The sequence below is a fragment of the Syngnathoides biaculeatus genome, chromosome 22, assembly GCF_019802595.1.
Source record: "Syngnathoides biaculeatus isolate LvHL_M chromosome 22, ASM1980259v1, whole genome shotgun sequence".
In the NCBI taxonomy this organism is placed as follows: Eukaryota; Metazoa; Chordata; class Actinopteri; order Syngnathiformes; family Syngnathidae; genus Syngnathoides; species Syngnathoides biaculeatus.
In genome coordinates this window covers 7,852,659-7,866,358 of record NC_084661.1, presented here as the reverse complement: position 1 = coordinate 7,866,358, position 13,700 = coordinate 7,852,659, and the positions used below count along the sequence as shown (strand labels likewise).

Genomic DNA, 13,700 nt, shown 5'->3' with positions numbered 1-13,700 from the left:
AATCGCGCCTACTTCCGTGTTATGATATTACCCTGGCCGTGATTGGCTGCGTGTTCCCGATCCCTCAGAGTGGGCGGGCTCGTCTGATTCCCTAGTCGACCCAAAACCAAATGTTGGGACGAGGGAAGAGGGAGGGCTGCTGCAGCCAAAAGAGAAGTTGGCTGTCGCGCAGTCAGGAACACTTGACGGACTTTCGCTGGTGTAAAAGTGGGGACGAGCACCTGTAAACGGCAACCTTTAAGATATTTAACATGAAGACGAAACAGTAGGCGAGAAAATCGCGAAGGTTAACGGGTCGGCCAGGGCTCAACATGGATGTTCGGGTGGGCGACGGTGCGGCTCTGAGCTGGAGTTAAGGCCGTTTACGGGCTATTTCTGGTCGACAGTTTGTCCCGCGTGACATTGGAGCTCTTTTGTGGTAAGTCTCGCATTTAAAACTTCGCTTCCAAGCGGACGTCTACACACAAATATCGCACGTCGCGGATAATCAAACGTGGATTCTGAATTTCAGGGTTGAAAGCTCGACGTCAGCGGTGTTGTCGCGAGGAACAACTCTGCAAAGGTGAGACTTTGTGATGGTGCTGTGTTGTTCTGTCTTTACAGTCCCGTTTGATAGCATGTCACTCAACCTGTTATTGAGTTAGGCTTTAGGAATCATCTGTCACCCCCGCACTTTTTTTTTTTTACATTATAATGATTAACATACCCCCTAAGCCCCCACCCACGATGCCCCATTCCATCTGTTGCGGACTCCTGACTTGATGGAGCTCATAGATTATTGTTCCTGCCTGTGTCTTATTTTATTTTTTAATTGAAACACGCAGATGTCCACTGCCATTCAATCACCAGTGATTGACTGCCGATGCCTTCACCTCTTTTATGAGTGGATCTGCTGATCCCCTTGCAAACCAATAAAAATGACCACACTGTGCACACACAAGCAGGAGAAACCATGGAGAATCCCCTCAGTCCTACATACCGAGGGGTGAGAGGAACATTTTCTTTCATTAAACTGACAAATTAAATTACTTGGGCTCGTGTGGCTGTCCAGATGTCAGTCTTGTGCTGTATTTTACTTACCCAGCGTGACTTGTGGTCTGTTACCACATTAGTCTGTCAGAAAATGAACTTTTGTTGTTGTTGTTGTTTTACCAAACTGTAAGCACATCAAAGGATCAAAGGATATGTACATTTCAAGTGACACACACCGGATATGGCTAAATGAACAATAAAGCTGATTTTTATTATGATTGGCAGACTGGGGTGTTGCTCACCAGTTTAATAAGGGGGCCAGGGGTGTTCCAACTACAGGGGTATCACAATTCTCACCCTCTCTTGTAAGGTCTATTCAGGGGTCCTAAAGATGAGGGTCCATTGATAAGTCAAATCTCAGATTCCGGAGGAGTAGTGTGGTTTCTACACTTTCAGTAGAGTCCTGGAGGGTGTGTGGGAGTTTGGGCAACTACATGTGTTCTGTGTACTTGGAGAAGGGGTTTGACTGTGTCCCTCGGGAAGTCTCGTGGAGGGTACATCGGGAGTATGGGGTACCAAATTCCCTTGTCCTAGTGTCAATGTTTGGTCCACATTGCCAGGAGTAAGTCAGATTTGTTTCTGTTGAGGGTTGGACTCGACCGAGGCTGTCCTTTGTCACCAACTTTGTTCACAGCTTTGTTGCCTAGAAATTCTCTAGGCACAGTCGAGGCATTGAGTAGGGGTCAAGTTCGATGGCTTCAGTACTGGATCTCTGATTTTTGCAGATGATGTGGATCGCCAATTCTTACTGGAGTGATTCGCAGCGGATTGTGAAACGGTTGCAATAAAAATCAGCACCTCTGAATTTGAGACCAAGTTCCTCAGTTGGAGAAGGGTGTCTTGCCCCTCTCCAGGTCGGGGACGAGATCCTGCCCCAAGTGGAGGAGTTCACGTATCTTGGAGTCTTGTTCACAAGTGAGCGAAAGAATGAAACGAGTGATCGACAGGCAGATTGGTGCAGCGTCTGCAGTGTTCAATTTCTCCTGTTTACCATCATTTTTGTTTTATGCAAGCATTCAATTTATAATCAAGGGAAAAGCGAGACACACTTGTTGAGTTAATCATTTATGTTAGTTTTTCGATTTTGTCTTCCCAAAGAATTCTTCTCTCATGACCAAATCTGTCAGTGTCATTATAACAAACAAACCTTGAGTCAACGACCAAGTCACCCAAAAGGTGAGCTACTGTTTATCTAGGTTGCTACTGGAGAAAATTGATGCCAGGACATTGCATCGGCTCTTGAATTAATTAATTAATTAATTATATCCTGTTAAGATTCACTGTACAGATTATTATAAATTCATTAAAAACACCATTAAATTGCCTTAAGGACCGTGTCATCTGCAGTCAAGTTATCCTGCCCATTCTCCAAGCTACTTATCCTCTCAAGGGTTGAATCAGACAAGAAAATACCAGTTTTTGAAACAGTGATGTCATAGATTATGCTCGGACAACCTATATCATGCTTTATGGTGTCATGAGAAATGAAAGGCTTAACAATATTCGAGCCTGCTTTGTCTTACTGCAGTCGGACACTTAACTTCCAAAACAGCTGTTTGAAAACCAAATTGGAGTCAATGAAGTGGATTATAAGGTAGGAATCAAACTGTTTTCTGGAAAAGATCGTCCTTTTTTCCCCCGCAAACATAATCAAACATGGAGGCGCGATGGACGACTGATTAGCACATCTGCCTCACAGTTCTGAGGGTGGGGGTTCGAATCTTGCCCTCAGCTGTGAGGAGTTTGCATTTACAGTACTGAGACCCGTGACTGCGTGGGTTTTCTCGAGGAACTCCAGTTTCCACCCACATCCCCAAAACATGCATTGATAGAACATTCTAAATTGTGCGTAGGTGTGAATGGTTGGTTGTTTAGTTGTGGCCTCTGATTTGGCTGGCAACCATCTCAAGGTGTACCCTGCCTTTCGCCCGAAGATAATTGGGATAGGCTCTAGTGCCCCTGCAATCTTAGTGAAGATAAGCGGAATGGAAGAATGAATGAATAATCGAACACAGGTGCCATTGTCCCTGTGTGACTCACTCACTCTTGTCCACATAACACCCATTGACTTCCAATACTTCTCTTTGGGCCCTACGTTTGTTTTTTTCATGGACTAGACATTACACAAACAACGATAAGTCAGCAATCTTTAAAGCAGGTTGATGATTACGGCATTTTCACACTTGATGATATGCGTCACACCACAATCACTCAAGTTCAGTAATAGTTTACATCTAAATATGGATGAACTCACACAAAAGCTCTTTATCTAATATGTTACCTTATTTGGTCCAACTGTAAGTACCTGAATGTTGTTTCCAGATGCTGAGGTTGTGGAGGAGAGATGTGCCCCTCTCAGAGAGACTTGGGGCGGACTCCCCTTCGGATGCCCTGCCAGGCTCCCCAGTGACGCTGCCACCAGGAGGGCCCAACATTTCCTGGCTCCCCGAACCCCCCTTGATGAGCGAAGACCAGCCCATATTCCTCATGACCCCCGCGGCCCAGGCTGTCTCTGGTTTTTTTGTCTGGTCCGCCCTACTGTTTACCTGTCAACAGGTAAATAAAGCGCCCGGAAGACATACTCTATAGTGGTGATTCCCAACCACTGTTAATGTGCAGTGACAGATCATCAATTGTGGTGCGTGAAATGATCCAATTTACTTACATTAATTGGACCGAAAAAGTAAAGTTCACGTATATATACCTTAATCACAAAAGAGGCCCCAAGGGCTTCATAGGCCCACAATTAGCCAAAAAAAAAAAAACTTCCATGCTGAAGCTTCTCCTCTCACAACCCAACCCCGGATAGGCACATGTAAATGAATGGTTCCTTAAAGGTCCACTGTCATGAAATGCATGATTTTCAGTATGTTATTAATGAAAAAAACGGCAGCCGGTATGGACCCATCTGTTTTTTCACCACAAAACAGGATTTTGACGTACATGGCTTTTTGTCACTCCCACCATGAAAACCCTCGAGGGATTTGTTTTTGAGAAGAAGCAGGAAGCGACGTTAACAGCAGCACCGCACTCAGGCTGGCTCGTCTGTTTATACTAGTTTTACCTGCTGGAAGGTAGCTCGTTGTTCCTTTGTGTTAGCCAAAATGCCGGCTCGTTGTATTGATGGAAATTGCTCGAACACTCGGGAGGATGGATGCTCTATTCATACTTTTCCAAAAGATTTGGTTTGTCGTGAAAAATGGATTGCACAGGTACAAAGGACGAGCACTTCCCAGGTTTCAAATGACTGGTAGGTGTGTATACAGCTACTAAAAAAAAACAATTGTTGGGGGGGGGGTGTAATCCGTAAATCAGGGCTGCTAAATTTGTCAATGTGCACATCGGAAGGCTTCCGTGCAGCAGCCTCTGAAGGACGGCCTCTGCAGCCCTTGTGGATTGCCACCGGCGTCGTCGTTGCTCGTGGGCGGCTTTGTTTTTATCACCGCCACGCGGAGGTGGATCGGGGAGGGAGGTGGTTTGGCTGTGACCCGCATATCATCTAAATATGGCTTGAAACAATAGGGTAATGTTGCCCCGGTCACTTCACTCGGTTGTGAGACGTTCTCTTTTTCGAAAAAGCTTCCGTGTCAGAAGGGGCGTGTTCGTCTCCCATAGTACAGCCATGGCGTGTTTTCAATGGCGAATGTCCGGGGTGACGTCACGGACAGGAGATCCAGCCAATATGGCGACCACTTGGATGTCGAATGACACTTTCTCAACTTTGGGCATGGATGACGCGCTCTCCACTCATATTTATTTTTTCGAATAGACATTGAAGTAAATAATGTTATATGTATTTTTCATTTCAATATGTATTTTAGAATGGTTATAGGGATGACACTTGGGCTTTAAATATGACCTTAAGATCCCTATTTATCTCTAATTGATTAATGGAATCACACATTCAAATGTCTGAACTCAGTTCTCACACTTATAAAGACTGTCCAGTGTTTTTAATATCAGATGCTTAGTAAATATCACTCACATGAACTGTCACGTGTGCTGTGTAAGGTAAACACAATTTGCGCGGGCCCAGCGGCGAACATAGGTTGCTCAGCAACATCCCTCAGCAGGTGTATGTGATACAGAGCATGAGCAAACACAGGCACAAAGACGTGAACTTCATCTCTCGGGTACCAGAAAGGCTGTCACATATGCATGCATCCATGTAATGAATGTGAAGTGTATTAATCTAAATCAGTTTCAATTCAGTATTCATCATCTTTTTGCCTGTATTCTCTCTAAAAGACATCCTTGCACAATAAAATACTCCTTCCATCAATGTTTTTTTTTTCATCCTGCAGATCTACATGCATCTGCGTTTCTATAGCTCACCCCGGGAGCAACGGCACATTGTGCGAATCCTCTTCATCGTCCCCATCTACGCCATTGACTCTTGGCTCAGTCTGCTCTTCTTCACCAATGACCAGTACTACGTGTACTTTGACACCATCAGGGACTGCTACGAGGGTAAGAACTTCCCCGGACCCGATGCAAAGTTGCGCTTGCAGTCGCGCTGAAAGCACTAATGGAGAGACAGCAGATTAAAATCCGTTCCAGCCCGGCTTGGGTGACTTTTCCAGTTGAGTTGAAGCATAACACTGTCAAATCTGGAGAGGGACAATCTGTCCATGGTGGTGGGGGGGTTTGGGAGTGAATTTTGTGTTGTTGAACCACAGGATTTGGAAACTCGTTCAGCTAATGTTTTGCATTTTTCTTTGGATTCTTTTTCTTTTAATTTAAACTTATACGACAGTTAACGCAGCCATTTCCAGAACATTTTGCCTGACCAAGACCCACAGATTATTGTGGTCTGTGGAGATGTCAGCACCGGACCTACGAAAAGAGTCGACACTCTGATTTCACCATTAAAAAACTTTTAAAATTAATACAATCACAGACAACTTTGGCAAGATCCAGACCCTCTTCCACGTCTGGCTGTCTATAGACCTGAAGGGTTGGATTCTAGTTAGCGTCTGTAGACATCCACGGCAATGAATAATTTAAGACTGTCCATGACCCGGGAACATATGACTTACATTAATTTCTATAGGAAAAGGAAAACAATAGTTGGTTGACGACCAGCATCGCTCAATGTTTTTTGTCAAGGTACCGCTACAGCTGTGTTTGTTTTTGCTAAAAGTCCATCTCTTTCTCTGTCTTTTACAATACTTATTCTGACGAATGTGGTCGCAACTGTAAATGTTAATACTCCTGATTAACTGAATGACAGCTCCTCCAGTCCAACCTATCAAAGTCAACAGACAAATGTCATGACAAGAATTTATCTCATATTTCTTCTCCTTGTCTAATATTTTTGTCTGTGTCATTCAATTCAAAATACCAGGATACTCAGCCCTGACCTGGTGTTCTCCTGAATAATGACGACTGGCCTGTTGCATGGCAACAACGCTCAGATATCGTTCCCAGTTACCAGACAGAGTGTGACAAGATAATGAGTTTCCCCTGGACCCAAATTGTCCGCAAAGTTCTCATTGTATGCACGCCTACTGTATCACCACGGCAACCGGCTAGGCTGACAAAGGATCCGCGGGGAGATGTGAACAAACGGTAAACATCTAAGCCAGAGCGACACAAAAGCAGATCAGCTGTGGTTGTCGTCATAGTCGCCACCAGACACTAATATAGTGACATCAAATGATGATGTGAAATTTGTGTGTGAGTCAAAAGCTGATGGAGTGAGAATTTTATAACTCTAAAGAGATTATGTAACTCAAATGGCTGGCCACAGTGCAGCTGAGCTCTGCCGTGCAATGAAACACACACATGCACAGATACCTGGCACACACCCAGGCTCAGTCAGTCACATTTTCACACTTTTCCATTGAAGCGATTACACAATCATCAGCCTGACATAATTGTACAGCACACAAAGGAGGAAGATACCAGTGGGGAGGGGAAAAAACGAGATTAGCACAGTGGTGTTTATGAGCCTATGAGCCGCTTTGTTTGTCATCTCCCACATGCTGAGAAAGCGCACAGTAGACTTAATCCACTTCCCACAGGAGACATTTGGTCACCAACAAATTTGTCCAAGTGTGTATGTGTACGAACGTGTCTCAGGGAGGGATGGATACGTACTCGGGAAGTTTAGAGAGTTCTACTTAACGCAGGGGTTGGGAACCTAATTCTGAGTGCCATTCTTAGTATAGTTTTAGTTTATTTGTAACATGAAACATAAAAGTATTAATTTCAAAATTACAATGTTTCAGTAAGAGATTCAAAAGCGCTACCACTTGCTGCATGTGCTTTCTCAGTGTAGCAATGCTTTCCAATTACCATTTAGTTGCAAAACTCACCCAAGGTGAGGTTCAATAAATCCAAACCGCACACGCTGCGCTTGTTTTCAATGTGTCCCAGTCCTGGCTAGCTGGCAGTTCTTTACACACACACTCACAACCCCCCCCCCCCCCCTACTCCCTCACTGCGGCCTTTATTGCCCAATAAGAAGAAAAAAGCCACCACCTTATGGAGCTTGAACAGGGTTCTTTTGATTTGGGGACAAGAGCGATTCTGTATTTCACATTTGACTTGACAAAAACTAGGGACTACTTTTCAAGTAGCTTCCACATGACATGCACATATGCTGTAATTATAAAACAGAAAAATAAAAAACATTACTTGGTGAATAATAAATATACGGATTTTCTTTCTCTAATATTGACTGTCTGACCTCGGTGTTCTTTGTTAGACCAGTGGAATGTTGTTACAACCATATTCTGTTTCCAGTTCCTTTGCAGTTTTCTGGTCCTTTGGTACCATGACTGGATAGCCTCAAGATATTCCCTTACAGTTGACTCATATAATTTAGTCTTCTACCGTATAACAACCGGAGCAGTACGGTGGACTCGTTGCATGTTTGGGTTTCTCCCAAATTAAGGTTAATAAGGACTCCAAATGTGTGCATGTTAATAACACACCTGTGAAATAAGGAAATGCAATATAGAAAATCATCCCATAAATGGATGGATTGCTGAATTGTTTTATTGCTTCTACTACTAAGAAATAATAACAAATGTCTTTTTGCCCCCAGCGTTTGTGATATACAACTTCCTGAGTTTGTGTTATGAATATCTCGGAGGAGAGAGCGCCATCATGGCAGAGATCCGAGGGAAACCCATCGAGTAAGTTTTTTTGCCCTTTTGTTTACTCACATTTATTTGCTGTTGGAAAAATAGGTTCTTTTTTCCCCCCCAATAGATTCTTTTTTTCCCCCTTCAAGTTAATTTTTTTAGAACAACCCTGTAAGTTATTCCTGTAATTGCAGTCCCGAATACCAAATAACTGCATAGGTTTTGCCTTACCCACTTCTTCGTTGTCCACAAGAGTTTGTGAAGGTGTTCTGATGACTTGTCATGCATTGTCAGGTCCAGTTGCCTGTTCGGCACCTGCTGCCTGAGGGGAAAGGCCTACTCCATCGGCTTCCTGCGCTTCTGCAAGCAGGCCACGTTGCAGTTCTGCGTGGTCAAGCCGCTCATGGCCACCATTACTGTCATCCTGCAGGCGTACGGCAAATACAAAGATGGAGACTTCAAGTAAATGAAGGGTGACATTTAATGTGTGGATGTTTCTTTCGTAAACAGGGACACTTGATATATGTTTAAGTATTACATCCATCAGTTTTTTGATCCACTTATCCTCACAAAGGTCGTGGGAGTGCTGGAGCTTATCCCATCTGTCATCAGGCAGGAGGCGGGGTACACCCTGAACTGGTTGCCAGACAATCACAGGCCACATAGAGACAGACAACAGTTGCACTCACAATCACATGTACAGGCAATTTAGAGGCTTCAATGAATGCATGTTTTTAGGATGTGGGTGGAAACCGGAGTGCCCAGAGAAAACCTACGCAGGCACGGTGAGAAGATTCAAATCCCACACAGGGGATTTGAATCCAGATCTTCAGAACTGTGCCTGATCGTGCTGAATTACAGTTATATGATATTCACAATAATTTTTTAAAGTAGCAGCATATCAGTAGATTTGGCCAATATTTGTAAAAAGCTTCAAGGATTGCAACCCCTGTTGCCATCAAGGAAAGTCGTCATTTGAAATGATTGATGGTGTCATGCCTCATTTGTATATTGTGTTTTAATGGATGCTGTAGAAAAGAAAAATAATGTCACAGGAGAGATGAAAAAATCTGTATGATTAGAACTGCAAATGAACTTTTTTATTGTATACTTTTTTTAAATCTATTTAGATCTTTGTTGAATTTTAAGATGATCAAATTTGATCAAAAGACAGAGGAGGGTTGTGACATTCACGAACGAACCAAATCTTTTGAATGAGCTCAGTAACATGAACGAAGCTGAAGGTAGGAGAATCAAATGCACTAATTTATTTTAGCTTGACAGTGTAGAAAGCAGTTACATCTGGCTTTTTGCAGTTTTTATTTGCAATCTGGATGTGGAGGGTATTCATTACTATTGCAGATAAATCAACATTTCTGAAATCATCATAGACTGATATGCCTTATGCTTTAAATAAGTCTTTATATTAGATTCATGCGGTACAGTGGAGCAACTGCTAGCCTCACAGTTCTCAGGAGAGGTTCCTTCCCACATTCCAAAAACTTGATTTAATGGGATTGTGAGTGCGACTGTTGTCTGTCTCGATGTGCCCTGTGATTGGTTGGCAACCAGTTCAGGGTGTACTCCACCTCGTGCCCGATGACAGCTGGGATAGGCTCCGGCACTCCCACGACCCTTGTGAGGATAAGCAGCTCAGAAAATGGATGAATGGATGGATTGAATTTCTCGTTTTCTGTTCACATACTTGAGGAAGTTATGATATTACTTGTCATGCTGATAATGTCATGGGGGGAAAAAAAAGTGAAGAAAAACTGCTGAGTTGTACGTGTCCGTGGAGCGGTAATGTGAATTACAGAGAAGACAAGTCAGCTGTTGTCCTTGTGAGTTTTCGCAATGATAAACAAGAATTTAATGTTTTGTTCCGTAGCCCAAGTGAAATTATAATAATCGAGAAGATACAGTAAATGGACAATGACATAGAGTTTAGTTATTTCCTCTCAGGTCAAACTGTACTATTTTGAGTTATTTTTGGATTTCTCTTTTTGTGATCAACAAACTACAACTGTGGAATCGGTTGGCTAAGAGAAAAAAAGAAGAAAGTGAGCGAGTTATTAACAATTTTGCCATCTCGTGCTGTATTGGGCAGACATTCCAAAGATCCGAGTAGTTGTTTTGAAGCAACAATTCACTGTACATTTTCTGTAAACTTTCTTCCTGTCTTCTTGCTCAGCATTGCCAGCGGTTACCTCTACATCACCATCATCTACAACATCTCAGTGAGCTTGTCTCTGTACGCTCTCTTCCTCTTTTACTTTGCCACCCGGGACCTACTCAGCCCTTACCGACCTATACTGAAGTTCTTCATGGTCAAGTCGGTCATCTTCCTCTCCTTCTGGCAGGGTGCGGCGACCATTACCAAATCCAATTTATGTGCCATTTGACAGACGCATGATGTTGAAGTCTCATTTATTTTCTGCACAGGTGTGTTACTGGCCGTTATGGAGAAGTGCGGCGCCATCCCGCAGATTCAGTCAGTGGACGTGTCCGTCGGCGAGGGGACTGTCGCCGCTGGTTACCAGAACTTTATCATTTGCATCGAAATGTTTTTTGCGGCGCTGGTTCTGCGTCTGGCCTTCACGTACACGGTCTACATGAACAAAAGTATAAATGAACAAGGTGAGACGAGAACGGGAACGTGTCAGCATTCCTTTAGAGTCTCTTCTAAAATTGAGTTATCTTTGTTACTTTTATGACTTTCTGGCTTTTTCCCTCCTTTTTGCCTACATTGTAACTAGAGAGAGTCTTGTTCTTCTGTTCTTACACAATCCTTCATTTTCCCTTTTTCTTCTCTGCTGCATCTTGAAAAGGACCCTTCCCTACATATGTAGAATTCGGTAGGTTACACACTGACACTTTCTACTGGGTGTGTTGTCCATTGATGCCTGTTGCTGACCAATAACTGTTACTGTCAAAATTCTATCCTCCTCCTTCCTTCACTAATCTGACTTTTTTTACTTGAAAACCCATCCATTTTAATAGCACGTTATTATTTTTATTGGTGACCCACCATACTTGGGCAGGAGGGGGTACATATGTGGGAGTAACTCCCTCGACGCCTACTAACCTGAGGTCTAAGGTCTTGTGCGATACACTGTCGTCTTTTGTGATGTGCATCATGGTTGAAAGTTTTGTGTGACTTTAGCAACATTTTTTGGTGTTAACTTTAGAAACATTGTTTGGTGTGAAAAATGTAATCCAATGATGCCACCTCAGGGCATCACTGTTGTTGAAATACACAAGGACTTTCACAACAAGAATTTGGCGTATCATGTACAACATGAGGCGGCACGGTGGTATTAGTATTTTTTGTTACATTGTTGGCGGCACGATGACTCAGCTGGTAAAGCGTTAGCCCTACAGTTCTGAGGTCCCAGGTTTGATCCCGGACCCGTCCCTGTTCTCCCCGTGCCTGCGTGGGTTTCCTCCGGACACTCCGGTTTCCTCCCACATTTCAAAAATATCCAACATTAATTGGACACTCTAAATTGTCCCTCGGTGTGATTGTGAGTGCGACTGTTTTCTGTCTTCATGTGCCCTGTCCTGTGATTGGCTGGCAAGCAGTTCAGGGTGAACCCCGCCTCCTGCCCGTTGACAGTTGGGATAGGCTGCAGCAGTCCCCGCAACCCTTGTGAGGATAAGTGGCAAAGAAAATGGATGGTTGGATGGATGTACAACGGGAGCTCTTCCCGTCAAGCTGTACCAATAACATGTATACCGTACTGTCTATCCATCAATCCATGTTCTGTACTGCTTATCCTCACTAGGGTTGCGGGTTTGCTGGCACCTATCTCAACAAGAGGTGGGTTACACCCTGCCAAACAGCCAATTGCATACTGGATATACAAATATTGTGTTTTACAGTAGTCTTTGAATCTATTAGTGTAGTTAAAAACCGATGCATGTTGACTATCACAGAAATGTATGAGTGGAGTCAATGACTGGGGCGATTCTTGCCAAAACCATTGAATATCAAGTGTCTTCTAAATTATGTTTCCTAATAAGAACACCAGGGGGCACAGTTTTTCAGCTGCAGCAAGTTGGTATGTGTACGCAGGCCAATCACCAGTTGTGGGGGTGTGAATCGACAACTGTAAGTTGGAGGTCGTTCAATTTGAGACTTGTATTTTATATCTTCTCTCTACTCCGATTTTTCACCTGCTCTAGTTGTTGCACTTAATTCCTGAGAAGTCTTGCTGTTTGGACATTGATGCCACATTCCCTCTTATTTTCCTCTCTCGTTGATCTTAGTTTATCTTTCCTTACGTTCCATGAAAAAACACTGCATTATGTTTCATCTCCCGCAGGGCGCTGTGCCCCGATGCAGAGCATCTCCAGCAGCCTGAAGGAGACCATGAACCCGGGCGACATGGTCCAGGATGCTATTCACAATTTCTCCCCGGCCTACCAGCAGTACACCCAGCAGTCGACGCTGGAGCAGGGCGTCCCGGTGCCCGTGTTGCGCTCCTTCAACAGCGTCCAAAACTACGGAGACACCGAAAAAACCCTTCTGCTGAGCTCAGACGATGATTGCTAGACACAAATGTACTCTATCCTCTCGAAGAAGTGGGTCGATCCTTAAGCGTGCACGTGTGTGTGCGAGTGAGAATGTGAGAATTAGTGTTCTTTTATTTCATGAGAGCATGAATGCAAGTATGTATTAAAAAAAAAAAAGCACATTTCACCTGAACACTAAGATAGTTCGGTATTTTGAAAAAAAAAAAAAAAAAAAAACACCTGCTTAGTAAATAACTTTAATTTTGTTTAAGGATGTCTTGTTTTGAATTTCTACTCCAAGGTTTGCTTTTCATAGCCGAACTGTGTTTTGCCTGTATTTTATTCCGAAAATATTGTGATGTTTGGCTTTTTGGGCATTTGCTATATTTCATGAAACCCTGAAAATGACTTTGAGAATATAGTATCACTTTGCAATAAATTGACAAAGTACAAAATTTTGGACTCCTATGCCTCCTGGAAATCAATGTATATTTACTTGGAGCATACACATTTATTTAGAAGGCAGGCTGTATTTTGACGGAAACATTTTCATGAGCCTTTGGTGATTGGTGCTGAAAATGAACAAGCTTCAAAAATGTTTAGAATTACCTATAGATGCTACAAGAATATGTAAAATTGCTACTTATTAAAAATCTCAACTCCAACATAATTCCATGGCCCCAAGATGGCGCTAACGCATTACGATAATGGATAGGTTTCAGATGACGCCACAACAGTCCCAGGATTCCCTTTTCAACGACGTCATAACTCTTAGACCAATCGGATAAATTAACGATAGAAAAAAACTCCACGCTTCACCTATCACCTCTGTTCGCTGAACTCTGACACACAAGATGGCGGCCGTTGCAAGGCACGATGGGTAATCTTTAACCTTCGGCTTGAGTGCAAAAATTGAATGGGTGAAATTTTTGGTGAATAAGAAAATATGTAACTCAATTAATAATTGCTGTCTTTGAAATCAGTAATTGTATTTATGAAGAAAGGATCTCCTTTGGGACAACATTGGGTTCATCTGTACATGTAAGTATGAAAAAAAAA

The 13,700-nt window shown here is 43.1% G+C and overlaps 1 protein-coding gene across 2 annotated transcripts; it reads left to right on the top strand.

The window, feature by feature from the left end:
- The first annotated feature begins 98 nt into the window (after window positions 1-98).
- On the top strand, window positions 99-13,078 carry tmem184ba (transmembrane protein 184ba). Of its 2 annotated transcripts, XM_061810862.1 has the most exons (9): window positions 99-418; window positions 512-562; window positions 3,355-3,588; window positions 5,337-5,502; window positions 8,087-8,177; window positions 8,421-8,588; window positions 10,318-10,487; window positions 10,569-10,763; window positions 12,452-13,077. In XM_061810862.1, exons 3-9 carry the CDS (start codon window positions 3,355-3,357, stop codon window positions 12,679-12,681), a joined length of 1,254 nt encoding a protein of 417 aa, XP_061666846.1. In that variant the 5' UTR covers window positions 99-418; window positions 512-562; the 3' UTR covers window positions 12,682-13,077. The 2 variants fall into 2 exon arrangements, with proteins under 2 accessions (XP_061666846.1, XP_061666847.1); XM_061810863.1 differs by lacking the exons at window positions 99-418; window positions 512-562 and adding an exon at window positions 2,532-2,626 and having other exon boundaries at window positions 12,452-13,078.
- The last annotated feature ends 622 nt before the right edge of the window (window positions 13,079-13,700 follow it).